At 32.4% G+C, this 26,463-nt stretch overlaps 1 protein-coding gene across 2 annotated transcripts in view; it reads left to right on the top strand.

Annotated features, from left to right (window-relative positions):
- LOC115883072 overlaps positions 1-26,463 on the top strand; it is a 50,739-nt gene that overhangs the window by 19,980 nt on the left and 4,296 nt on the right. For both annotated transcript variants that reach the window (XM_030901349.1, XM_030901348.1), the window contains 9 exons: positions 4,439-4,639; positions 8,205-8,370; positions 11,198-11,479; positions 15,643-15,877; positions 18,925-19,059; positions 21,392-21,601; positions 21,663-21,742; positions 21,803-22,076; positions 24,252-24,937. In XM_030901349.1, the coding sequence (XP_030757209.1) occupies positions 4,439-4,639; positions 8,205-8,370; positions 11,198-11,479; positions 15,643-15,877; positions 18,925-19,059; positions 21,392-21,601; positions 21,663-21,742; positions 21,803-22,076; positions 24,252-24,937 (2,269 nt within the window). The remainder of the gene's footprint in view (positions 1-4,438; positions 4,640-8,204; positions 8,371-11,197; positions 11,480-15,642; positions 15,878-18,924; positions 19,060-21,391; positions 21,602-21,662; positions 21,743-21,802; positions 22,077-24,251; positions 24,938-26,463) is intronic.

The following is a 26,463-nucleotide window of genomic DNA, read 5'->3' as shown; positions in this document are numbered from 1 at the left end:
AGGGCACTTACCCATGATTTATAACCGCAGATAAGCTGAAACTTACTTGAATGAATTTAGTACAAATCGTGACCAATATTTTTTTCTCCAAATAAACAAAGGGAAATCGTTTATACACTGTCAATATCCTCAATGAAAGGAATTATTTGTTGCATTATTTCTGACAACAGTCAGTGGTGAAGCTATGGGGGGAGGGGGGGGGGGTGCTACTCCCCCCCAATTTATAATTGAGTTGGGAAATTAGTCATGACAACGCGACGTCTAAATCCCAAATTTGTCAAAAATAAAAAAAAGGTATGCCGCTACACTAATGTGAAGCGGATATAATGCCATCAACAAATAAATAATAATAACAACTTGGGCCACTTTGAAGACCAGAGGACTATTTATTAAACAAAATATTAGGGATGATACGATTTTATTTTAATGTTAGAGTTGTCATAAAAATAATTATTTATGCATGTTATAATGTTCAATAATGTTAAATTTAAATTTTAAAATAATAAAACAATTTTTTTAAAACAAGGATTTTTTTTCATATCACGATACATTATTACATGTATTATGGCCTCTAAAAAAAAGTAGGAAGTTGAGAAAATTGCTGGTCCCCCCCCCCTTCATCACTGACAACAGTCCCATGAAAGATTACTATATATAAAATAGCGTTTATAAATATTTTTATCAAAACCTAAAGAAAATACCGTATGATCGAGAAAAAACGGCGTCAAAGGCGGCTTAGGAATGACTATCGATGCTATTTTTGACGAGATAGAACTCTAGACGTCAGTTACTGAGAATTGACATAAAATTTGTCAAAAATTAATACCTTATATAGAAAAACCAGAAAAGAATAGAAAGTTTCCAGATACACATATCTATTTCCAAAAAAAATGTTTTTTCAAATGTTTGGATCTGCACCAGTTCTACTCAATAAAAAATCGATATTAAATCATCCTTAAATGCAGTAAACGCCTTTTTCAAAATAAAGAAGAGTAAGGCCAGTAAGACTCTAACCTAACTAAATCTCGTCGTTCGACAAGCCTCCGACCCCTCCGACCGAGACATTTCGACAAAATTTTTGATTATTGTGCTGTTAAAATGTACGGATTAGCCTTTTATTATTGTTTCATACACACTAGACCGTTCAGATTTACTAATATTGCATTGATTGTAGCTGTAAATAAAAATGTGTGTTTAATACCAGTAGATAATCCGTTAGTTGATGAAAGAAGTATCGTGTTTATCGACAAAATTAATTGTAGGCTTTTAAATTTTGAAATTTTTTATGTACGTATATATTTTATATATTTATAATTAATGATTAAGTATCCCTGTATTTTTAAATGTTGAATCTTATGGACTGAAAAAACTGCTGATGATATTTCTACTTTCACTGACTGAAGATGCAGAAACCTAGAAGAAATTCAAAAACAAATTTTACAAACATAACGTATGACTATACATTTCGGTAAGTCAATATCGACAAAGCTTTGATTACAGCATAACCTATTTGGTTTTCTTTAAATCCTCTATACAATAGACTATTTCTTTGACATAGTTTTGTTCATTTAATTTGTTTCATAGAGGTTATACACAGGGGTAGATATTCTATAAGTAAAAAAGTAATGTATAAGTAATAATACAGATTCTTAAAAATATCTCACCTTACCGTTTCTAGTACTTCAATTTAGTGTGTTTATATTTTATACATGTATAAAATTGAACATCATCCACCAGAAGTATCAACAATTATGAGTTGAATATTACAAAATATGACCATATTAAGCAAAATTTAAAGGCCTACAATTAACTTTGTTGATAAACACAATACTTCTTCCATGAACTAACGGGTTATTACTAGTAATTGAACATACATATTGGTTTACAGCTACAGTATTAGTAAATCTGAAGGGTCTAGTCTGTATTAGACAATTACAAAAGGATAATCCATACATTTTAACAGTAGAATAATCCAATTTTTGTTAACTCTAGACGTTATCGAAATGCCTGGGACTGGGACGGGCGATAGTTAGGTTAGAGCCTTTTTGATCTTTCTCTTCTTTACTTTTAAAGACGCATTCTGTATTAATTACGATTTACTGGATTTACCTAATATAGATTTTTTATTAATTAGAACTGGTATAGTTCAAATTATCAGAAAAACATATTTTTTGGATATAGATTTCTGTATCCGGAAACTTACTGTTATCTTCTAGATTTTCTACATTTAGTATTAATTTTAAATAAAAATTTAACTTTTTTGAAGATCTGAAGTGAAAAGAAGAAGAATTTTAATTAACTAAAAAAATCAAAATAAAGTTAATTAACTTTGAGCAGAGTTCGACCTCGTCAAAAATAGCATCGATAGTCATTCCCCAGCCGCCTTTGACGCCGTTTTTTCTCGATCATACGGTACTAATCAAACATAAATTTAAGCTAATTAAACTTAATACTGATAAATTTGCACCGGATTTATGGTTTCGGCATTTTAAGGCATCAAAAATCAATAAAATGATGACTGCGTATGAGAGAATACTTTATAAAGGTTTCAATAAAATAGAGATAAGTCTACTCATAAGCATATATAAAAGTAATTTGTATGACAGTACACTAGACATAATATACAGTATAAGTGATACCACTTAAACATTTAGTTACGTAATCGAAGGCGCGATTTTTAAATGCATTGTTGCCAACCAAGGACATGTCCCGCGCCGGGCTAACTAACTGGAATTTAAATTTCCCGGGATTAAGGTGGTAGATTTGCTGTACAAAATGTCAAGTTGCCACATTTATTTATTTCCTGACATTGTCATTCGTTTTGACACTTTAGTTTTGTATTATATGTATAATTTTTGGTTTAAATGAATTGTGTTATGATACGAGCTTAAAAATTTTTACTAGCAAACCTTGCAGTCGAACATTGTTCTTTTTAGAACTTCTTTTAGTGCGAAGTGTACAATATAGTTTAATAGCCGTAAAAAATCATCATTACTTCATCGCAACTTTATTAGAATATTTTGAACGGGAAAGCAGCAGTAATGGCCCTTAAGTGCTGTTAAGAAGGTGTGTTTTGTTGATGTAAATAATAACTGTTTATAGAAATATTTATAATGAATTTATTTTTGTTTCATAAAATATTTTGATTAAAAGAAAATATGTAAAAGTGGGCAACGCTGTGCCGGTCAAGCTTAATCACGTGACGAAAAGTTTATTTGGTACGATCTATAGTTGCCATTATCTTATATTATAAATATACAGGTGTCCCAATATTCCGTGGACATAGAATTACTAAGTAAGTTTGAAACCATAATAATTTAATTGAACAAAATGTACCTCTATACAAAAGTTCTTCGTTTGCTCGTTAAAAGGCATCAATTGGAACTAAACCCAAATGAATTTAAAATTTAAGACGCTTATTGTCAAAAATTATTGTGACACTGATACATGCCCGGCGCCTCCACCATATGTCGCGACTTAGCTGGGGATTGTTTGCTAGGTTCGCTATACCAGGTTCTCTCTCTCAATCAAAACAACCATTGAACAAAATACACATTTATTTAACATAAAGTTCACAGTATAATACAATTTTGGGGAATGCCAAGACTTAATGGTTTAGTTAACTAAGTACTTACAGGAACATCTTCAGTCTGCGCTGTCTTCTGCTAACGGACTGATGACGCGAATTACTAACTGTATAATACGACTCACATCGATGGACTAACCCACTCCCCTGTCTTCAGCACCCTATTTTATATTTTTCCGCTCGTCCCAATTATCGGCGGGTACGTGCTCAAAAATCTCCTTTGTATATTTCCAGCACCGATATTTAGTACGAGCTAGCCCTGAAATATCACGCTTACATCGACCTGATTTTAATTGTTTAATTAACAATGTTTATTATAAGAACATATTCAGGTCGACGTATACGCGAACGATTCCCTTGAATCTACATCAAATTGGTTTACTAGAATTATATTTTACATGATTTTTCTCAATTTGATGTAAACCCAAGTTGGCCTATATTTAAGTCTTGACAATATGCTAAAGCAGCTAGCATGCTAGCAAAACATAGACACCAAAAATCTTCAAATCAGAATACCGGTTCCTAAAATATTAAAAAAAAATGTGTTTTATAATTTCATGCCCTCTATCGGATAAATGAATCATTTTTATGTAGAGATAAATTGTGTGCAATTAACTTATTTTGATTCCAAATATACGTAGAGTTTAATGTCCACGGAATACTGAAACACCCTGTGTGAAAAGAGTTTGCTTGGGTTCTTGAACTAGTACATTCTCTCGAATACTAGACGATATGGGGGAGAATTCTCCAATGTTCAATCAAACTCCAGCGGGAGAATTCATGACAGTGACAGTTAATTCTGTCATATCATTCAGGTGGTAAAAGTTTTATTTTCTTTTTATTATGTTTTAGATCAAGATACCTTTAAGATAGAACCAAAAAGAAGTAATATACTAGGAAATGCCACTGCTCAATTTGAATGTTATTTTTATCCGAAAATGCAAAATCACCAATATTTCGAAACGTTGATTGGACAAGTGGAATGGCCAAATGAGAAGCAATTTGCGAATTCGAATCCAACCCGACCATTAACGTGTGCGTTAAAAGTTCAAGGTAATGAAGGAAAATTATAATTAATATCAGTTATACTGCACCCTCCTGGCTGAGAGTGAATTAGTTTCTTATAGATCGATCTTTTTATAAAATATCTCTATAAAAATATTATTAATTTAATAGTTAGCCGCTTAAAACCCCTTAAGGGTGGTTCACTCTGTATTCCGGAAACTTCGGCATTATATTCTGCACATAAAAATAAGTAAAAAAGTTCGTATAAACTTATATCCTAAAATGTATCGTTTCGGAGGTACTTTTTGTCCATCCCTGTATGACACTACTGAGTGAAAAAATATACATTTCCGTAAGTTTTTACTTAACAAACATCTATTGGTAAAAATCGCTACGAGCAACAGCTTTGAAGATATTTGGAATGGAAATAGTCAATACACATCATTATTGAGAAAAAATAAAAATGTTGACTAAATAGTTATTTGGCTGATATGATAAATTTGGAAACTTTTCATTTTTGATTTTCAGTTTTTGTTAAATCTTTGACACAAAAACATTTCAACTGTATTAGTTCAGACCAACAATTATCCAGCCAACATTTATAATTTTCGTCAATTATGACATGTGACTATTTCGATTCTAAATATCTTGAGAACCATTAATCGTAGCGATTTTTACCAAGAGATCTTTTTTTTACGTAAAAAATGACGAAAATGTATATTTTTTCACTCAATAGTGAAATACTGTGTTCTTGGTACGGATGAAAAGTCATTACTCTTTAAAAGAGCCAGAAAATATATAGGTGGCGCCTTCTACAAGTAAGAGTCACGCTGACATTAAAATTGAATTTCTCATGTCACATACCCAGACACCAATTTTCATCCAAATATCGGCATTAGCTCAGAAATTATTTGGAAAAAAATCGAAATAAAAATGAAAAATTCTACACCCTGTATCTCTGAAACAAAGCATTTTAGGGCGTAAGTATATACGAACTTTTTTACTTATTTTTATGTGCAGAATATGCTGCCGAAGTTTCCGGAATACAGTTCGGACCACCCTGTACATCAGATATACAGGGCTTCCCTGGCTAAGAGTGCATTAGTTGCTTATAGAGAGCGAAAATATCTAGATCGAAGCATTTCTGCATCTCAATCTATAAAAATATTTTAAATACGGTAGCACATTTATTTTAAAATTATTTTTTTTTTCTAAATATCTTATCAGTATCTGCAGCTGTTCCTGAATACCGGGTGTTCCAAAAAACATCTCTCGTGGGAAGATTCATAAAAACAAAGCAGAATTGGACCTATGTTGATATAAAACAAAAATTCAAAATTTATAAACACAATTTAAAGATCAAGGGAATACAGATGACTAGCCTTTATTTTATAAGGGAACTGTTTATATTTTTTTTGTTGTGTTTAATGTCTTGTCCATACAGGCATACTTTTATGTGTAGTGTTGTTGATTGGACCAAAGAATATTATAATAAAAAATTATAATATTCTTTGATTGTACTCATGCTATCAGGAGAAGCTACTTAATTAATTTTGACAAAGGAACTATTTAGGTGAATATTTCACTCATGTACAAAAAATCCCATAAGAAGCGGGTAATTTTCGGCGAACATTGCCCGCTAAAATCGAAAATTACCCGGCGAAAATTTCCCGCAGAATGTCAATGAGTGACAATGACACATTTGTCACTTAGACGTAAATTATTTTTAATAGATATTCCAAAAATCTCTCGATTTGGAAACGATTCTAAAGTGCAATTGAAGAAAAAGTTGCCGAAAATAAGCCGAAAAACACTATAATTAATCACCAGTATGTATGGAAACAGTTTATGGATAGAAACTACATTTTGGAATTTTGGATGCGAACATCTCAATCTCGCCACTGGCCAATATTTTGACCGATTGGGCATGTAATAGGAAAATGAGAAACGGCCAAGACAATAAGGATTTTACGATAAAAACTATTTGGAATGTAACAGCCAAGCTATTAATGGAAAAATACCAAAAAGAATATAATATTAAATTTAATCCTTTTACTGACACGGAATTTAAAATATCCCGGGAGGCAAAAAGTGCAAAAAGGAAAGAATTGCAGATAGACCCTCTAAAAAGAAAAGAAAGCTCTAAGGCACTCAAATACGAAGAATTCAAATTGATATTACGAAATTGTAATGAATGTCCCGATGGTTTGCAAAAATTTTTTTTTTGTATTATCCTACGAATTGGCATGGCGAGGAGGAGAGGGAGGAAAATGTTCTATTTCCTATTTTAAAGACGATATTGATAATATAGGACAACCCACCGGTCGCATTGAATACAACCCGATATTCGATAAAACCACTCAAGGAGGAGATAAACCTTGTGCTCCGTCAAAATGGCTGGTCATAAATAGAGGTCAACTGGATATATGTCCAGTAAGGCTATTCAAAAAATTTATGGAAAAAAAGAAAATTAATTAATATTCCAAGATTGTTTTTAACTGTAAATCCTCTCTGGAAAATGGGTAAATGGTTCAAGAACTTTCCTGTTGGGAAAAATATGATTGCTCAATGGGTGTCTATCGAAGCGAAAGAATCAGATTTGGCTACGGAAAAAGTAAAAATTACTAATCATTCGCTACGTGCAACAGCTGTGTCGACACTAGCAAAGATGGGGGTTGGGGAGAACACAATGGTTAAAATAACTAGGCACACAAACCCGAAGTCAATTAAACCTTACCTTCAGCTCGATGATGAATATCATGCAAATTTGGTAGAAAAAATGAGACAATGAAACTGCTACAAGTTCTAATAATGTTTTTGTGCCTACTATAGGTTCTTTTAATTTCAATTCAAATTCAGCATCTTCAAGTACCGCAACGGAATCTAAACATAATAATTTTTATAACTGTGTTTTTCACTGCAATTCTTCATGTAATTTTTAATTTCTAATATTATAAGTTCTGTCTCATTTTATTGCTTCATTTTTAAATAGTTTTTTTAATATGTTCAAATAAATGTTTTTAAAAAATCTATGTATTTTTACTTGTATTTTCATGTTTTTTATTCGGGAAATATTCTACCGAATTACACTCGTGCATCAAAATTAACCTGATAATTTATCATTTAAGCATGTTGTCAATAAAAAACATCCCCAAAAAAGAATAGCCCTCCTTCTTCGGAGTCGGGCTCTTATGGCAAAATATGAATATAAACTCATGCAGTTTTGAGACAACATGCTTTCATGAAAAATTATCGGTAATTTTGATGCACTTGGGTTATTACTTCCGAAAATAGCCTTGATAAAGTCGAAAATACTCGTCAAAACTTCGGCAATTTTTTAAATGATTATTTTATTTGTTTATGTCCTGGTCCTAAACCTACAAACACCATTTCATCTTATTTTTACGAATCTCACGAATCTCCCCACGACCAGATGGCACGTGTTTTTGAAACGCCCTGTATACATTCACAATTCAATGCACAACCGATTGAATTTCACGAGGGAAATATAAGACAGAATTAAATAAATAAAAGAGGCCACGTTGCAAGCGATATCTCTTGTTTCTGCGGTCTGAAAAGGTTCTTGCTTCACACGCCGCTGATTTGTTTTCAGGCCACTCGTTTCCGGATGGCGAGGGGTGGATAGCCCCGTTGGAAGTGGTACCGGAAAATATCGTACTATATCCGTGCCTGCCCGGTTTCGCATCCACCAGCACTCTGAAATTGGTTAACAGGACCCATCTGCCGGTTATGTACAAACTGGTGCCTCCAACGAAAACGTAAGCTTTTATTTTAATGGATTTAAAAAGTGTGTTCCAAAAAACATGTGCCATCTCTCGTGAGTCCAACGTAAAAATAAAATTCTTCTATATCAACATAGGGCCGATTCTGCTTTGTTTCGTAGCTACAGGCGGTTAAAGTCTTCTTTTATTATAATTTTCTTCTTTTGAGGATTAAAAGTTAGTATAAATGTTAAAATACATATCTTAGTATTAATAAAATTGGCGCCCGGAGGCACGAATAGCCGCCCATACTAAAATATGTTAATATCTCGAAAACTGCGACTTTGACTGATTTTGATGTTATTACAAATTTTGTTGCAAATATTATTCCTAATCTTAATTTGAAAACCGCGTTTCGCTAGCTACTGTAATTTTGGAGTTACGATTTTTTTAAATTTTTAACCCCCTCCCATACCCCTTACCAACCCCCCACCCCCACCAAAAACTAATGGCCAGATTCTCGGGTGCCACCTTTGGATGCCACAGTATTTTTGTGCCAAAATTGGTTAAAATCGGTTCAGCGGTTTTTGAGTTATCGTGTTACAGACGGACAGACGGACGGACAGACGGACGGACAGACAGACAGACAGACAGACACCATGAAAATATTTTGTATTTAGGTCATTTATGACCCAAGTAACTCATTTTGAGTGAAATTAAAAAAACTTTTTTTTGCCGATCCTAATAGCCTACCATACCTATTAGTATGGTCGGGTGAAAAAGTGTAAACAGATTCACTAGAGATAGAGATGCGCCTGTGGGTTATCACTGGAATAATTTTCTAAAAAAACAAGTAGGCCACTGACTTTTTTCTCTTGTTACCAAAATTTTATAGGCCGTTTAATGCCGATTAAAAGGTGTATGATGAGATAAACGCAGTTTTATTAATCACAATTAATATAATTTAAATAAAATTTATAAATAATTTAATTAATCTCTTCTATTATAACTTTTGAATATGCCGATGATGTCTGCCTAGTTGTACAATCATAATAAACAAACTACAAAATGCAGCCAATCAGTGCGGACTTACAATAAATAGAGGGAAAACCAAGTCGATCAGATTGAACTCGAACATAAACACACCGTTCAACATTTCGAGACAAGTGATTAAAGACATTGAGGAGTTTACATATTTGGGCAGCATAATAAACAAAGACGGTAGAGCCAGCGAAGATATACAATACCGCATCAAAAAAACTTAATAAGCATTTGGTCAACTTAGAATAGTATCGGTCTTGAGGCACTAAGACCCAACACTGACTAACTGAGAATATTCCAATACCCACAGTGAAATACTAGTCGCAAGATTGCCTAATTTAGTCATCCTAGAGTCTAGCTTGTGCCGCCCTCTATATTTTAAATAAACGAGGGAGTGGATAAAGCATCGGTAATATGTCGATGTATCATTTAAATTTAGTTTTATATGTGCCTTTCTTGCGTCCCATTTTAATTAATTTTTTTTTTATAACAACAAAAACATCACTGAACATTTTATATACAGAACAATGAAGTGAAAATTTAAGATTTAAGGTTATGGTTTAATACAGTTGCAAAAAGGTAATGGCTCTACGTCCTACCAACGTAAGAATAAGGAAATCTAACCAACGTTGGAATTAGTAAAATGTGGTAAAACAGACGACGTTTGCATAACATTGCAATAGGTCCTGAAAGTGACATCGGAAAACTCTTTATTGCCCAACATTGTAACTACGGTGTCCGAATCACCTAAAGATCACTTAAGCAAAAAAGGTTACAAGACAACGTTTATTCGACGTCGCAGAAGCTTTTACTTTGTTGTAGTACTAGTGCAACGTCGGCACAACGTTACAACAACGTTTACATTTATTTTAATACCCAAGGTACGGAGCTAACTATTTTTTGTAACTAATCCAACGTTGTGTTTAGTAAACATGTGGTCGCAAGTCGTGAAAATGCTACTTGGGTGGCCAAACTGAGATAGGCAAAGAAGTGATCATACGAAAGTGGAGATGAATATGGCATACTCTAAGACAACCTAACGACAACATCGCAAGAAATGCCCCTAACTGGAACACACAACGGAAAAGAGGACGCCCTAAACAAACATGGCGCAGAACCGTAATGGAATAGCTAGCGAAAAGAAAATCATGGCAGAAGCTATGCTGGAGAAAATTGCTGAAAACAGAACAAGATGGAAGGTTTTCACTGGAGCCCTATATATGCTCCACTTAGGAACTAAAGGAAACAATGATGATGATGATGATTATAACTTTTATTAAAATTTATATTAACAATGATGTTCAGTTCCAGCTACAGCAAATTCAAGAAAAAAATAATGGTATTTAAGATAATTACACAAAATACCTATTTTTTAAAAGTTTTAACATTCTCTACCTTTAAAAAAAAAAACTATGATCATATTGTACATTTTAAGAACCCATGTTTATATTAACTTTTTTTCCATATTTTTTTATGAGGAATCAATGAGGCCAGTTAATGACTAAAGCTTTTTAAAGGTTGCTATTAATCTTGGATTAAGGCAAATTAATAAAATTGTGTTTATCTCAGCAAGGAGACTGAAAACGGCAAAATATCAATGAAATCTATATAAAGAATGTCATTGCAAAATAAAAAATATATCAAGAGATAAGTTTTAATCGGCATTAAATGACCTACACAACTGTGCTAACAAGAAAAAAGTCAATTGCGCACAGGTTTTTTTGTTCAAAAATATCTTCCCTGTTCCCAAAAATATATGTCCCCCCCTTAATCTCTCGACACTTTTTTATTTAAATCGGTTAATATTATGAGATATTTATTGTGCATCTATTTACTGTTGTAGAAACGTTACTGCAAAACCAATGATGGGAAAATTCAAAACCTACGAGATAATAATAATACATCTTGAAACCGAAGATACACATGCAAAATCATATATCGAGGAATGGAAAATATCCTTAAACGCGGAAGAAGCCAACGATATTGTATTTTACATTTCTGGACAAGCGAAGATCCCCAATTTAGAAATCGGAATCGATAATAAAATAGTAGTTGGTAGCGTTCAAGAAGGATGTGAAGTAACTTCAGTCGTTCATATACAAAACAAGACCGACCTTACAACGAGGCCAGTATTAATATGTGCTGTACTCAAACTATCGTTAAAGATTATTTATTAGAACTGGCTTTAGCTCGCTAACTAATTTTTCGAAAAAAAACATCGCATATATTTTTCCACACAAATCTGCAATTCTCCATTTGACCGACTTTCTAGCTCCAGAAGTTTCCAAGATACCCATAGGGGACATCGTAGAAAACTCACCCTGTATACAATTCAGTGTCCGACAAGAGAAAACAAACACAATAACTACAATAGGTGGTGTCTAGTTTATACACTCGGATGCAAAAACGCAACGGAAAAATCTATGGTCTTTTAGGGTTTTTAAAATGTTATATTTTTTCTATTTTTAGCCCTATTTAATTTTTTAGCAAACTGTATAATATCAACTTTAATTCGTAAACTCTGTTAAACTGTTTTTTACTCTATCTTTAAAATACCCTGTGCAATAATTTCGTGAGCAAATATTCATAAAACATTATTTTTCGGTCAGAACTATGTCCCCTGAATATTTTCAAACAAATGTGTTGGTTAATTTTTAAGAGCAAAATAAACTTGCCACTAACATTTTGCAATTCTTTCAAATTGTCGTTACTGTTTGATGTTATTCTTCATAATGGCGATGTGGCTTTGGTGATTATTATTGTGTACGATTGAATATGATTCTTAGTGTCGATGATTGTGCAAAAGTCATTGATTTTCTTGAAGATGGCTGAAATTATGAGTATTCGCTTGGTCGTTGAAGAATAATGGGAAAACATAACACAATATATTTGCAGCCTCATTAACAGTATGAACCGACGTTTTCAGACACAGACAGTATAGCAGCCAGAGGAGACAATATAAAGTATTAGGTAGAGAATTTTTTACAAGTTTTTAGTTTGTTTGTACGCTTAATTATTATAGTTATTTTTTTTAATATCCTTGATTCTGTTAGTGTTAGTAATATTTATTAAATCCAAGCGTGTATCGTTACTTTTTAACGTTTTTTAAATTTTAATATACTTCGAATCAGTATCGATATGACATTACCTACGACAATAGCCACCTCGTGATATTAAAAAATAACATCATAAAGTAATGATAGTTGAAAAAATTGCAAATTGTTAGTGACAAGTTCGGTTCGCTCTTAAAAATTAACCATAGATAAAAGAAAATAGTCTACTATTAAGATAGATATGAAACTGAATAGTAAAATTTTGGGTCAAAGCGCCCCTCCGTGTTTTTAGTAGAGACTACGTTTAACCCAGCGCCTTCGCCTTTTCTGCTCTAAATGTTTTTTTATATTTATATTTGAATTCAAAGGATTTATTTTTAAAGTTACACTGATATATTAGTATATCAGAGTAACTTTAATAAAACATAAGAATATATAAATTTTACAATTTATTTTTATATTTATTTTACAGAGTTTCATGTAAATGATTGTAAGTCAACTGGCTGTATAAAGAATAGACCGAGATTTATAGATTTTAAAGCGAACGAAAAAAAAATCAAACAACGAATACATACCATATATTTTTCTTTTATTTAAAATACATACCTTATCATCTTTTGGAAACCCGTGCATTTTTGCAATTTTGTTAGTTTCTTTGAAAGATGCAACACAACAAGAAAACAGCATTTTTACAGTTAATAAATAATAAAACTATTTCTGACTATGATATTTAAAATTTAGATAGATAGAAAATTAAAAAACAAACCGGTATTGTACCAGGCCCAAATTCAATAAAAATCAAAAATTTTCCTGCTAAAATCGGGCTTTTTTCACTGAAAAGGTATTTTTTGATTTATCAGTAATCATTGTCAAGTTGACAATATACAGGGTATTTTCTAATTAGTCTAAAAAATGGTGGTGTGATTCCTCATGTGTTCTTAAAACAATTTTTATATAACTATTGGGTCTAAAATACTTAATTTCTGATCTACAGGGTGTTAAAAATTTTAAAAAATCGATTTTTTTGCTTAACATAAATGGTACACCACTGCTTTTTTAAAGAATATATATTTTTTTCTTGACTGGCTATCCTTTTTCAACAAAATTGATCTTTTGAGTTTTTCTTGTTCATCAAACAGTTGTCGAGAAAAAAATAAATATATTTATTAAGAGCCCGCCTTAATCCGTTTTCTAACGATTTTTTATTTTTTAGATTAATTAGGAAACACCCTGTATATGCATATCACAGGCAACCAAATAAACTAGTAACCTCTAAAAATTATTTTTGCTACCACTAGCGACATACCGTGTTTTTAGTATGTACTAAATTATTTTATCAAAATTTCACCATATAAGTTTCCAGGCAATGAAATTAACCAAGGCATTTTGACACGAGTCAAAAAACAAAATGCTCAGGAAACATATGGTTCTGATCGAAAAATAATGTTTTAGGAAAAGTTACACACGAACTTATTGCACAGGGTGTGAAAGTTAGAGTAAAAACCAAACCTTTAAATTAACCCTGTATAATAAGCCAAGGACTAAAGTTTATAAAAAACTGAGTTTATGAATTATAATGTGTTCTTTTTTTATAAATTGGATTAGGATCAATTGGATTAGGATCAAAAAAATTATATTTATGAATTATAATTGATAGATGTATATACACTTTCCTAAAAAATTCACGAAAATAGGGCTAAAAGTAAAAAAATACAACACTATAAACTTAACAAAAAAAGTAGAGTGTATTATTCTTTCCCAATATTCCCCAGCTTCCTGATGTTAGGTTTTGCACCTTGTAATTATATCAACATTAATTTGTAAACTTAGTTTTTTATAAACTTTAGTATTTGGCATACTATACAGGGTTAATCGAGGGGTTGTTTTTTTACCCTAACCATGACACACCCTGTGCAATAATTTCGTGTGTAAATTTTCCTGAAATATAATTTTAGGGTCAGAACCATGTCTCCTGTTTTTTGGATGATGTCAATACATGCCTTGGTTAATTTTTAAGAGCGAAATGAACTTGTCATCAACAATTTGCAATGTTTTCAATTATAATTTATTTTTGAAGTTTTTTTTTTCAATATCACAAGGCAGCTTTGGTGATTATTGTGAACTATATACTACTATAAACTGCCCATCATATTCGACATTTGGGAAATGCTTGGCAGGAGGGTTAGAGGTCGCAAAGCGTTACCAGCTTCATTAAATGAACTTCACTTGGTCCTTAAATAAGAATGGGAAAACATAACGCAATATGATATATGCAGCCTCAATGACATGTATGAAAAAACGTATACAGGCAGTTATAGCAGCCAGGGGAGGCAATACAAAGTGTTTTACAATTTTTTTCTGTTTGTATACTTCAGTATTACAGATGTTTTCCTTAATATCGTTAGTTCTGTTATCGTTATTAATGTTTATTAAAACCAGGACTGTATCGTTAGTTTTTAACGTTTTTTTTTTAATTTAGAATAGGGTATACTATGCAGCGTAATATGATGTTACGACAATAGTCACAAAAACCATTTCATCTTTTTAAAAATTACATCAAAAGTAATGATAAATGAATAAATTGCAAATTGATCGTAATCAGTTCATTTCGCTCTTAAAAATTAACCAAAGCATGCATTGAAGTGATCCAAAAAATAAAATGCTCAGGAGACATTGCTCTTACCGTACAATTATATTTTAGGAAAATTTGCACACGAAATTATTGTACAGGGTGTTTTAAAATTAGAATAAAAAAACAACCCCTCGATTAACCCTGTATAATATGCCAATTACTAAAGTTTACAAAAAATTGAATTTACGAATTAAAGTTGATATAATTATGTACAAAATACATATTACAATAACTACTAAAAAATGCATGCAAATGGGGCTAAAAATAACAAAAATATAACACTTTAAATTTGACCAAAAATTTCTCTGTTGCGTTTTTTTTGCATCTGGGTGTAGGATACGGATAGCGTATCCATAAATCTCACCGTACATGTAACTGCTAAGAACACCATGTAATTGATCCGGTCTATTTTCGATGATTTACGAGGGACACCATGAATCACATTGTATTGTTTTTTTTTTTTCAAAATTAGACTGGCAGGTGGCTTAGGTGATATGCAGCTTCCAGTGAAGTCCTGTCAAATCACCATTCCTACAATCAAATCAGATCAGAAATATAGCATTTATTTAATGGTGTACTTATTAAATATTTCTAATCTTTCAGTTATCAGTTTGAGTGGAATAAACAATGCAGTTTAAAAATTACTCCCAGTGATGGTATCTTAGGACCGAACGAAGATACGTTTGCGAAATTAACTTTAACAGCTCACGCTTCCCAGCCTAATAGGGAACTTATCAGTTGTACAACTCATGCCGTCGATGCAAGAGGCGCAGTCTACGGCAAGTCATATACCAATGAAGTTGAAGTCGAAATGGAAACTTCATATTCACAATTATGCGTAAGAAATTACATAAAAATATCTTATAACACCGCATGATAAAAATAGTTACACCAGAAATTGTTACAAGTTTGTCAATATGATATAAAATTGTTTTGCTGAAGTACCTACATATCTGTTATTTTATATCTCCATTTAAAAATTTTGTTAAATTGTTTGATTTGACATTGATAAATGATCATAAGTACATTCTACATGTCAAAACAGCGTCCATTTGGCTTCCATTTCCCATATAATTTTACATGTAAAAGGACAACGATTTTCATTTCCAAGCCAAATCAAACCAAAATGGACGAAAAACGAAAAGTACTTGACAGTTAAATAAAAATCAAATGTAGTTCATATCAAATAAACTTTTAGTCACGTGATTAAGCTTGACCGGCACAGCGTTGCCCACTTTTACATATTTTCTTTTAATCAAAATATTTTAAGAAACAACAGTAAGTTATTATTTACAGCACTTTTAACGAAAATAAAGGACCATTACTACCGCTTTCCCGTTCAAGTTTTTTACGACTATTAAACTATCTTGTACACTTCGCACTAAAAGAGGTTCTAAAAAGAACAATGCTCGACTGCAAGGTCTGCTACTAAACATTTTTAAGCTCAAAGTATCACAAAATAATTCATTTAAACCAAAACTCGTAATACAAAACTAAAATGTCAAAACGGATGACAATGTCAGGAAATAAATAAATAAATGTGGCAACTTGACATTTTCTTACAGCAGAGCTACCACCTGAATCCCCAGCTTGGCGCCGAATATGTCTATGGTTGGTAACAATGAATTTAAAAATCACGCCCCCTATTACGTAACTAAAAGTTTAATAGGTATCGAATATACTTACCTAATTTAATAAAAGAAATTTGTTTATCTGATTTCATTTACAAAGCACTATTATTCATTAAACTTATGATCATCCTGTATTTTAAACCTGCAGATTTCGTTGTTGAGTTATTCCAAAATATCGAATTAAAATTTAAAATTGTTTAGGATAAAGCGAGATGACAGTGTCAAAGTGTACTTGGACCTTGGACCAAATACACTTGGATGATAAACTTTACTTATAATGCTGTGCGCGTCTTACTTGTATGTGTTGCTTGTATCGTATTAACTAATTTAAAACCGGTTAATATGGCCATCCAAATGGCGTAGCCAAGACAAGTTGACATGGTGTAACATCCGATTGACTTGGTCCAATTATTACACTTGTATACAATAGAAATGTTCACAAAAAAATTAAAACGTGCCTACTTCTCATAAAATCATTCATTATGACATTAAAACTCAGTATGCAAAGTTTCATAGCATTCCGTAAAAAGCTTATGCCTCAAAAATCCGTCCAAAATTAAGGTAATCGTTTAAATCCGTTAAACGCTCACCTACGGCACTGCTTCGATCGATATTTCCGCGCGAGTAAACGGTGCTGTCTGCACGCTGTGGAATTTCTAAAGCGGTCCATACATTAACAAACAAATTGCGCAACGAAGCGATGCGCAACGTTGCGTTGCACAACTGATTCAGCGGTCCATACATTATCAAACAAGTTGCGCAACGAAGCGATGCGCAACGTTCCGTTGCACAACTGTATCACCCATGCACTTAGTAAAGTTTTGGTCAAACTTTTCATTAAAAGTTGTGCATTGTTTGAGAAATAATCATGTCCTCAATTGCCATTGCGTCAATTATTATCGTATATACCCTAGATGATTTCAATGATACCAAAAAACGAAAAAGAAAACAAAGAATTTGGATGAAAGAACTAAAATATTGCACAACGAAGCGCAACACACATATACACTACACATCGCGCTGCGCAAACGCCTGTTGCCCAAAAGAATTCAAACATTCTTGACACTTATCAAAAATTTGCGCAACGCATCAAACGTTACCATACATTGGCAACTCGTTGCGCAACAGCCTGCGTTGCGCAATTTGTTTGATAATGTATGGGCCGCTTAACAGCTAGAATACGATATATATCGCGTTGTGCTCGAATGTAGTTTGTATATTAATTTTGGTTTATTGTCATTAATATTTGGAGTTTATTACTAGTTTAAAAACAAAGCTACTTAGTGAGATGGAGGACGAGTTTACTTGAAAGCTATAACAAACAACACTTGGTTTTTAACAATACAAAATAATTGAGTTTTTGAGCTGTTAGAGGCCATATTTAGGAGGAGGGGGGCAAATTTTAAATTTTAATTATCATATTAAACTGAAAATTTGCATGCGTATATAGAAGTTAAGACAATGTAAAATTGTTGTATTGTTGATCTGATACAGGGCCGAATTAAGGAGAAGGTGCCAAATCTTAAATTTTAATTGTATTGACCTGAAAATTCGCACACGTATACAGGGTATCCAGTTTAAAATGAGGTACCTACATGGGGAATAATGGGGATCTTGGAGACCGTTAAAGTTACAAGATCGGTTAAATAGAAGAAAAGTTGCGTTTTTGTGTATCCAAAAATAATCTAGGTCTATTTTATTTAATATTCATATACCGTTACGTAAATACAGGGAGAAAAAGAAAAATAATGTGCATTTTCTAAACACCACCATATTTTCTTTATTATTGGAGCTAAGGTCATCAAAATTTTAACATAGGGGTAAGGCAATATGAAAATTTTAAAAAGTATGTATGCACTTTTGCAAAGTAACGATTTAAACTTCTGTGGATTATTTTTTTAAGTATTAATACACCCAGGGACAAAACACCACTTATTTGAACTCATTTTACTTCTTCAAAACACCAAAACAATGATAATAAACAATACACCATCGCGAACGTCTGCAAAAACAATGCGGCAATTGCACGATCGTACAGACGCCATCGATCGATCAAAGCAGTGACGTCAAAAACAGGTAGCCTCGAGCCGGGTACGTTCTCAATTTTGTTTTGCGTTTATGTGAAAAAATTATAGTTTTTAAGAAAAATTTTGAGTGTCATGTTTTTTTACTCATATGTAGCTATTATCCAACAAAGTTTTTTCTTTAAATTTTGGTATATAATATTTACTAAATTGTATATTTTAAATTTTAGGCCATACCAAAGAACAAAGATCTAGGACTAATTGAATATGGATCTCAAATAAAAGTTCAATTTCTAGCATATAATTTTGGGGAGACGCCTGTATATTTCCATTCGGCTTACGATATCGTAAACGAACCACAAAGAGTAATTAGTAATTAATTCACATCCTTAATATATCAAACAAACCAGCAAACATTTTTAAGAATTAAAAATTAATGACAGACCTATTATAGTTAAGGTTTCCATAAAGGCTTTTGGTAATTCCGGACAAGAGAGCTCAGAAATTCGGACAAAATCCGGATGTCGCAAAAAAGAAACTATAAATTTATTTATGAACTTTTTATACGACACAAATAATAGTTCCGGAATTAACAAAATATAAACTAAAAAAACATTCACTTTCCAGGGGTGCAACAAAAGCAAAAAATTTCAGCGCCAAAGTATAGAGATGCGTACTTTCGAACATGCATCGGTTAAGTAAAGCTGTAGCATCGTAGAGACTAAAATATTCAACAAAGTAACTGAGAAATTAATTTAACTGTAACTGGGTAAAATATTCGACTAAATTAAATTGTTTTTGCAGTCGGGTTTCCCGGACACTATAAACTTAACCGCCGGATACTTTAAAATCGGGACGTATGGATACCCTAATTATTGTAATTATAGCTAACATCGAACAAAAAGCGCCTATGTTTTTTTCTTGATCACTTCACCGTTATCTTCTAAAACAACAGGATCACATCATAAAATATTTATTTTATTAAAAAACTAACAACTTATACCAAAGAAACACTTCCTCGTGTTTTGAGGCATAGTGATAGATGTAATATGTATGATACAAATGATATTGGATTCACGGCAAACAACAAAAAGCAGGAATGGATGACGCAGGAAATACTAGACCTCATGGATGACAGACGGAAGCACAGGGCAAACCCGATAGAATTCAAAAGTTTGAATGGGATCATCAGGAAAAAGTGTTTGGACTGCATCTCAATGTCTCCAAGACCAAACTGTTGGTCTTTTTTAAGACTCCAATAAATGCACACCTGCGTGTCAAGGGACAAACAATCGAACAAGTGACCTCAATAAAGTATTTAGGAGCTAACATCAATAATAGTCAGTGCGACCCGAAAAGAGAAATATTTTCAAGAATTGAGCAAGCGAGAAAAATCTTCGTGAGCATGAAATCATTTTTTATAAGACGAGACCGCAGTGCGGAACTCAGAACTCGAATGGCCAGATGCTACGTCTTCTCTGTGTTACTCTATGGATGTGAGAGCTGGACACTGGATTCACAGACCGAAAAGAGAATAGAATCCTTCGAAATGTATGTGTACAGTGTACAGACGGATGCTGCGAATCTCATGGGTACAAAGGATCACCAACGGTGAAGTACTCCAGCGCATGAACGCATGCAGAAACAAAAGAAGATACTGAACACCATCAAGGAAAGAAAAATGCAATACCTGGGTTATGTGATGCGAGGTGGTAGATACGAAATACTGCGCCTCATAATACAGGGCAAAGTGTGAGGGAAAAGATCAGCTAGAAAGACACCAGAACTCATGACTAAAAGATTTAAGGAGATGGTTTGAACGCTCGTCTGCGGAAATCTTCCGGGCTGCAGTTTCCAGAGCCACAATTGCCATTTGAATCGCCAACCTTCGGCAGGAGAGGGCGTGATAAGAAGATAGATGTAATTCTGTTATCGATACTGTATCTAATATCAAAATTTAGGACCTAAATTACATTATTTTTTTGAAACATATACAGTAGTATTTTACAATATAAATTTTCTTCCAATAGTAAGTAGTATGTCCCGCAAGTCAGTGAAGATTTCAACTTTTAGACCATCTGAAAAATGACAGAAAGTACAATTTACCTGTAAATTAAAATAAAAAACAACGTTTGTATTGTATCCCCTCAATGGACAGACTTTAGACCAACGCTTTAATGTTTGCTGAGTTTTTCACGCCATGTATACAGGGTGCGTCTCAAAAGTGGCTCACCCCTACAACTTTTTTATTTTTTGAGATAAAAAAAACGACATTTGGAATGTTAGTATATCACATTAGTTATGATAGATTGATAATTTCCCAATATGCTGATTAGCATATTTGGAGAAGGCATTTTTTTACGAATCATTTGGTACCACACACTTGGTATTTCTAGTCAAATTGTCGTTATGAACCGCATGTTACAATTTCAAATAAACCATATGCGAAAGAGTGTCGTTTTCTATCGAATAAAGTAAACATATACTTTATAGGGTGCCATTTAAAAATCAAAAATTGTAATCATTTCCGGTGAAACAGGAAGTGACCAAAAACAATTGAAAATGTCAATCAATCATAATTTATGCCATATACTAACTTACCAAATCTGTTTTCTTTTTATCTGAAAAAATAAAAAAAGTTATAGAGGTGAGCCATTTTTGAGACACACCCGGTATACTAAAAAATTCAACTTTCAGAGAAAAACTCTTATATTTAAACCATATTTTGATGAAGTTAAACCGAAATGTTCTCGAACGTTTCATATTAGCGGTCCTGTTACATTAACTGGACCCCAAATAGTAAATTTTGGATATTTCAATAGACCTTCAAAAAATAGCACTTTGCCTGTTGGAAATATGGTAGAATTATTTCAATTGAAGTATGTTTGCGAGCTCCCATATATTCAAGTAATCCAATAGCGTATTTAATAAAGGAAAATAAATGTCACTTTTCACGTTCAACTTTCAGATTGAAGACGTTACGGAACATAATTTTGGATCTCTCTTCAGTAGACACCAGTTATACAGTAATTATTTAAATATCGACAAGTATAGAGCTTATCAAACCTATTTGACAAAAAAAACATGAACATATGAAATGTTTTCTAGCTTTAACTATGTTTTAAAATCCCTTAGCAGTAACAGGACTGCAGAAATGTACATCAGATTGCCAGAATGTGAAATTACGACAAAAGAATTTTATATGGTACTGTTTTTAACTAATTCTACCAATTTCCCAACTGAAATTGTACTTAAGAGGAAACAAATGTGTTCTTGTGCTCTGGTTGAGAAAAAGACTTCAGGCTTTCACGAGAGAAAATTAGAGTATGATTGTATTCACAAAGAAATAGTTAGTTTGGAGTTAAGTAATAACAAAATTGCTGTAAGTAATACATTTTGTCCAATACAACCTCCCATAATAAATTACAGACATAGAATATTTAGTTAAATTGGTAGTCCTAAATTCATTTCCGATTTTGATCAAACTTTTTGCGAAATATAAACATTATGCCTCGAAATATTATCCTGAATTTTACTTCTTTAAATAATACTGAATTGGAATATTAGCATACAAGGTGTTTCTTAAATAGTCTATAAAAATTTAGGGTGTAAAGCTTGATTTTCATGCAACCGTTATCCGTTGATACGATGGTCAGACCCACCCGGCTCTGATTGGTCATAGCGTTTTCGCGCCACTTTTCATCCGTAAACTTTTTACTCCAGCCCGTCAACGGAGAAAGATCGTACGATAACGGACATTTTGGCTCTTTTTTGACAAATTTAATCTAACCGTAATAAAAGTATAATAATAAAAAAGCTAGCAACTCCGGGAAAACGAGAATTTTAAAAAAGCTGGTTCTTTAATATATACGGGCCGTCTGGCTGCCGGTAGACTACTGCGGTTCACTACTGCGCATCACATCTGTATAAGGTAGAATATCCCATTTTCGTGTGGTTTATAGGATTTCTCGTTTATGGGTAGAGATATAATGATGCGATTTTCACATTACTTTGTTACTTTTTTATGAAACTAAATATGCTACACATATGTTTGTCCTAGCCTCCTTAGTTCCTGAAATACAGGGCGAATTTGTAATGCGCAGTAGTGAACAGATGTTTAATACAGATATGATGCGCAATAGTGAACGTAACGTCTACCGGCAGCCAGACGGTCCGCACCCTCTTCAGGAGAGCATAGCAAAAGATATATTAAAGAACCAGCTTTCTTGAAATTCTCTCTCGAAAACGTTGCAAGCTCTTAGGCTATAAGTAAAACAGCGAAATCGTTATGAAAATGAAAATATAAAATGACACCAATCACAAGCAAATCGTATATCCGATGAACGGAGGCATGAAAATGCAATAAATTTTAAGACTGCGTAATTTTCTAACCAATCAAAGTCTTCCTAATTCAACCAATAAAATTAATATCGTATCATCGTATCGTCGGACAACGGATGCATGAAAATCAAGCTTTAATTCCTAATACGTTTTTAAGAAAAAAAGTTTATATGAATATGGGTTCTAAAGTACTTCCTCTTTAATCTACAGGGTCTTAAAAATTAACAAAAAAAATCGAATTTAATTGTTTTAGAATAAATGGTATGCCACTGCATAAAATAAATGGTATGCGTTTTTTCGAGAAAAGAATAATTTTTTTTACTTGATTGTTAATACTTCTTCTCTTCAGTTTTTCTTGTATATTGAACGGCTTCCGAGAAAAAAAAATAAAGCCAGCCTCGATGTGCATGTTTACAGTTTCCATCATTTTTAAGATATGCAATGTAACTGATTTTTTTCTCGAAATCCGTTCGGTGTACAAGAAAAACTCAAGAGATGGATCTTGTTAAAAAAGGATGGACAATCAAGATAAAAAATTCTCAAACAATGCAGTGGCGTACCATCTATTTTAATCAAATAATCCAGAGGTGTGCGCGTAAGGACACCACTGGTTTAAGCTTAGATTAAGAATAAGGTTTAAGTAGGAAAACAACAGTTAATGGAAATGAACTCCCTTTATACCTAGAAGCAACATACCAAAATTAAAGAAAATATCTAAAATAGTTTCCGACATATTACGAGGATTTTTTTTTAATTTTTAACACCCTTTAGATCAGAAAGAATGTACTTTAGACTCCATGGTTAGGAGAAAAAAAGGCATCAAGTTAGCTTAGCAATAACACTGCCTTTTTTATCGTTTAATTCGGAATTATTAATGAATTCAAAAAATGCAATAATTTCTTTAAAAAAGTGTATTATCTCTTAAAAAGCAGATATGGACATAGATCAAACAATTTTGTATCATATCTTAGCGCACACTTCTTCACAAGGACGTCAAGTGTCAAACAGTAACTTATATGTATCTGCTTGTATACTAATCAAACAGCTGGTTTCTTTAATAATTAAAATCCAGAAGTTTTACCAAAATCTGAAAACAATTTAAATCGTTATAGAAATATCAACCTAACTAAAATTATCTTTGTTAGAAATTTATTACTGAAAATTCGGAGATTTTATTTTTAATTTTGTAAATATCATACCATCTATTTTTTTCCAGCCTAACGGCATTGGATATTTGACTATTCGAGTAAAATATACTGTTCCCGAAAAAACTGCTATTTGTCATATTATACAATTAAGTCATAAAAGACACCTAGAAATTTACTTTAACGTAGTTGCCATAGCAAAAAAAGAACCCCACCTTGCGTTTTATTCCGAAAACAATGAATCTCTACTAGAACTAGAGAACATATTTATAGGCACTAGAATAGCACCTGTACAAACTGTATGGATGTATAATAACACAAGAAATCTAGTCCATTACAATTTTGACATTACAGAACTTGAGAGATTATGTAGAATTGAAGGATTCAAAGTGCTGGAGTTGCTGAATCCTAATGATCAAATTGATCCTTATAGTTCCAAAGCTTTATTAATACGATTTCATCCAATAGAAGCTAAAACTTATAAGTTTTCAATTGGAGCTACATACCAAATCCCTAAGGGCTTAAAAAAGAAATTTGAACTTCAGATTCATGGAGAGGGATGTTTGAAATCAAATGAAACTCCTGCACATCATTATTTTTCCAAATCCACAAGTAACGTGCTCCAAAATAATCTAGATATTGTTTTTTCACAAGAGTATATTACTGCTAAAGATTTAACGGTTTGGAATAAAAGAAAGAAGATTATTTTTCTTAAAAACATTTCTAAAGAAAAAACTATTCAATATATTTGGGGATCGTATGTACCTAATTATTATCTTTTGTATACAGAAGGTGGTCCGAACTGTATTCCGGAAACTTCGGCAGCATATTCTGCAGATTTTTATTTCGATTTTTTCCAAATAATTTCTAAAGTAAAGTCAATATTTGACTGAAAATTAGTGTCTGGGAATTTTTTGACAGGAGAAATTTGATTTTGATATCAATATGACTCCTAGTAGTGGGTGGCGCCACCTACATGTGCTTTAACTGTTTTGAAGAGTAATAACTTTTCGTCTATACCTGTATAAAACTACTGAGTGAAAAAAAATACCAGTTAATTTCCGTGACTTTTTATATTAAAGCTCACTTGGTAAAAATCGCTACGAGCAACCGTTCTCAAGATATTTAGAATTCAAATAGTCAATACATGTCATTATTGACAAAAAGTAAATACGTTGAGTAGATAGTTATTTGACTGAAATAATAAATTTGGGAAATTTTTAATTTTTTAAAATAATCATAAATTTTTGCGAAAAAATGATAATAAAACAGTTTCTGTTAAACTTTTGACATAAAAACATTTCAAATTTATGATTTCAGTCTAAATAACTATTTAATCAACATGTTCAATTTATGTCAATAATGACAGGTATTGATAATTTCGATTCCAAATATCTCGAGAACCATTACTCGTAGCGATTTTTACCAAGAGACCTTTTTAACGTAGAAAACGTCGTAAATGTAGATTTTTTACGCAGTAGGTTTATACAGGTACGGACGAAAAGTGATTTCTCTTCAAACCAGTTAAAAAATATGTAAGTGGCGTCATCCATAAAATAATTAACTAGAAAGAAGTGTCAACTCTGTGTTAAATCGTGGAAACACGATACGCCACCGAAAGCCTTCGTTGTCGTCTGGAGAACTAATTTTCCAATTGACAGGTTGACATGATAAGGACATGATGGCTTAATTTTCATTTCCGTTTCCGGTTATTCAATGGCGGGTCCTCTTTCAGTTCAAATGTATTTTGTATTTTTACTTTTCATAAATAAAACCAAAAAATTATTTATTCACATATATTTATTTGAAATATGGAACAACGTGACTAAATAAATATAAAAATATAGAGGATTGTATTGTTTCAATACCAATTAGTTAATTATATGTACTTTTAACGTAAATTAGTTAAGGTATAAGCATGACTTACAGTATTTTGTAAATAAACACACGTATTCGCAGACTTCAAGGACAGAAAACGGACACAGGAACATGAAAACGGGAGCCTTATACAAAAACCTGAAAACAGAAAAACAATTTTTTTATACTAAAATTAACAATGTAAAAATATCAATAGGTATAAAATATAAATATACTGTTTAAAAAAGCGTCCATTATTCCCAAAGAGGCCTGGCTTATAAATCAAAAAGAAGCAAAAAGAGACTTTTAGTCGGATAACATAATCAGATTATCAGTCCGATTTATTGCATTATTGACAATAAATCGCACATACTGGAGATAACTAATGTTGGCTATAGTTAAAAATGATCTTACCTTGCTGTAAAT

The sequence above is a fragment of the Sitophilus oryzae genome, unplaced genomic scaffold (assembly GCF_002938485.1).
Source record: "Sitophilus oryzae breed Bouriz unplaced genomic scaffold, Soryzae_2.0 scaffold_1803_pilon_pilon, whole genome shotgun sequence".
NCBI classification, from domain to species: Eukaryota; Metazoa; Arthropoda; class Insecta; order Coleoptera; family Curculionidae; genus Sitophilus; species Sitophilus oryzae.
This window is presented reverse-complemented; position numbering and strand designations above follow the sequence as displayed.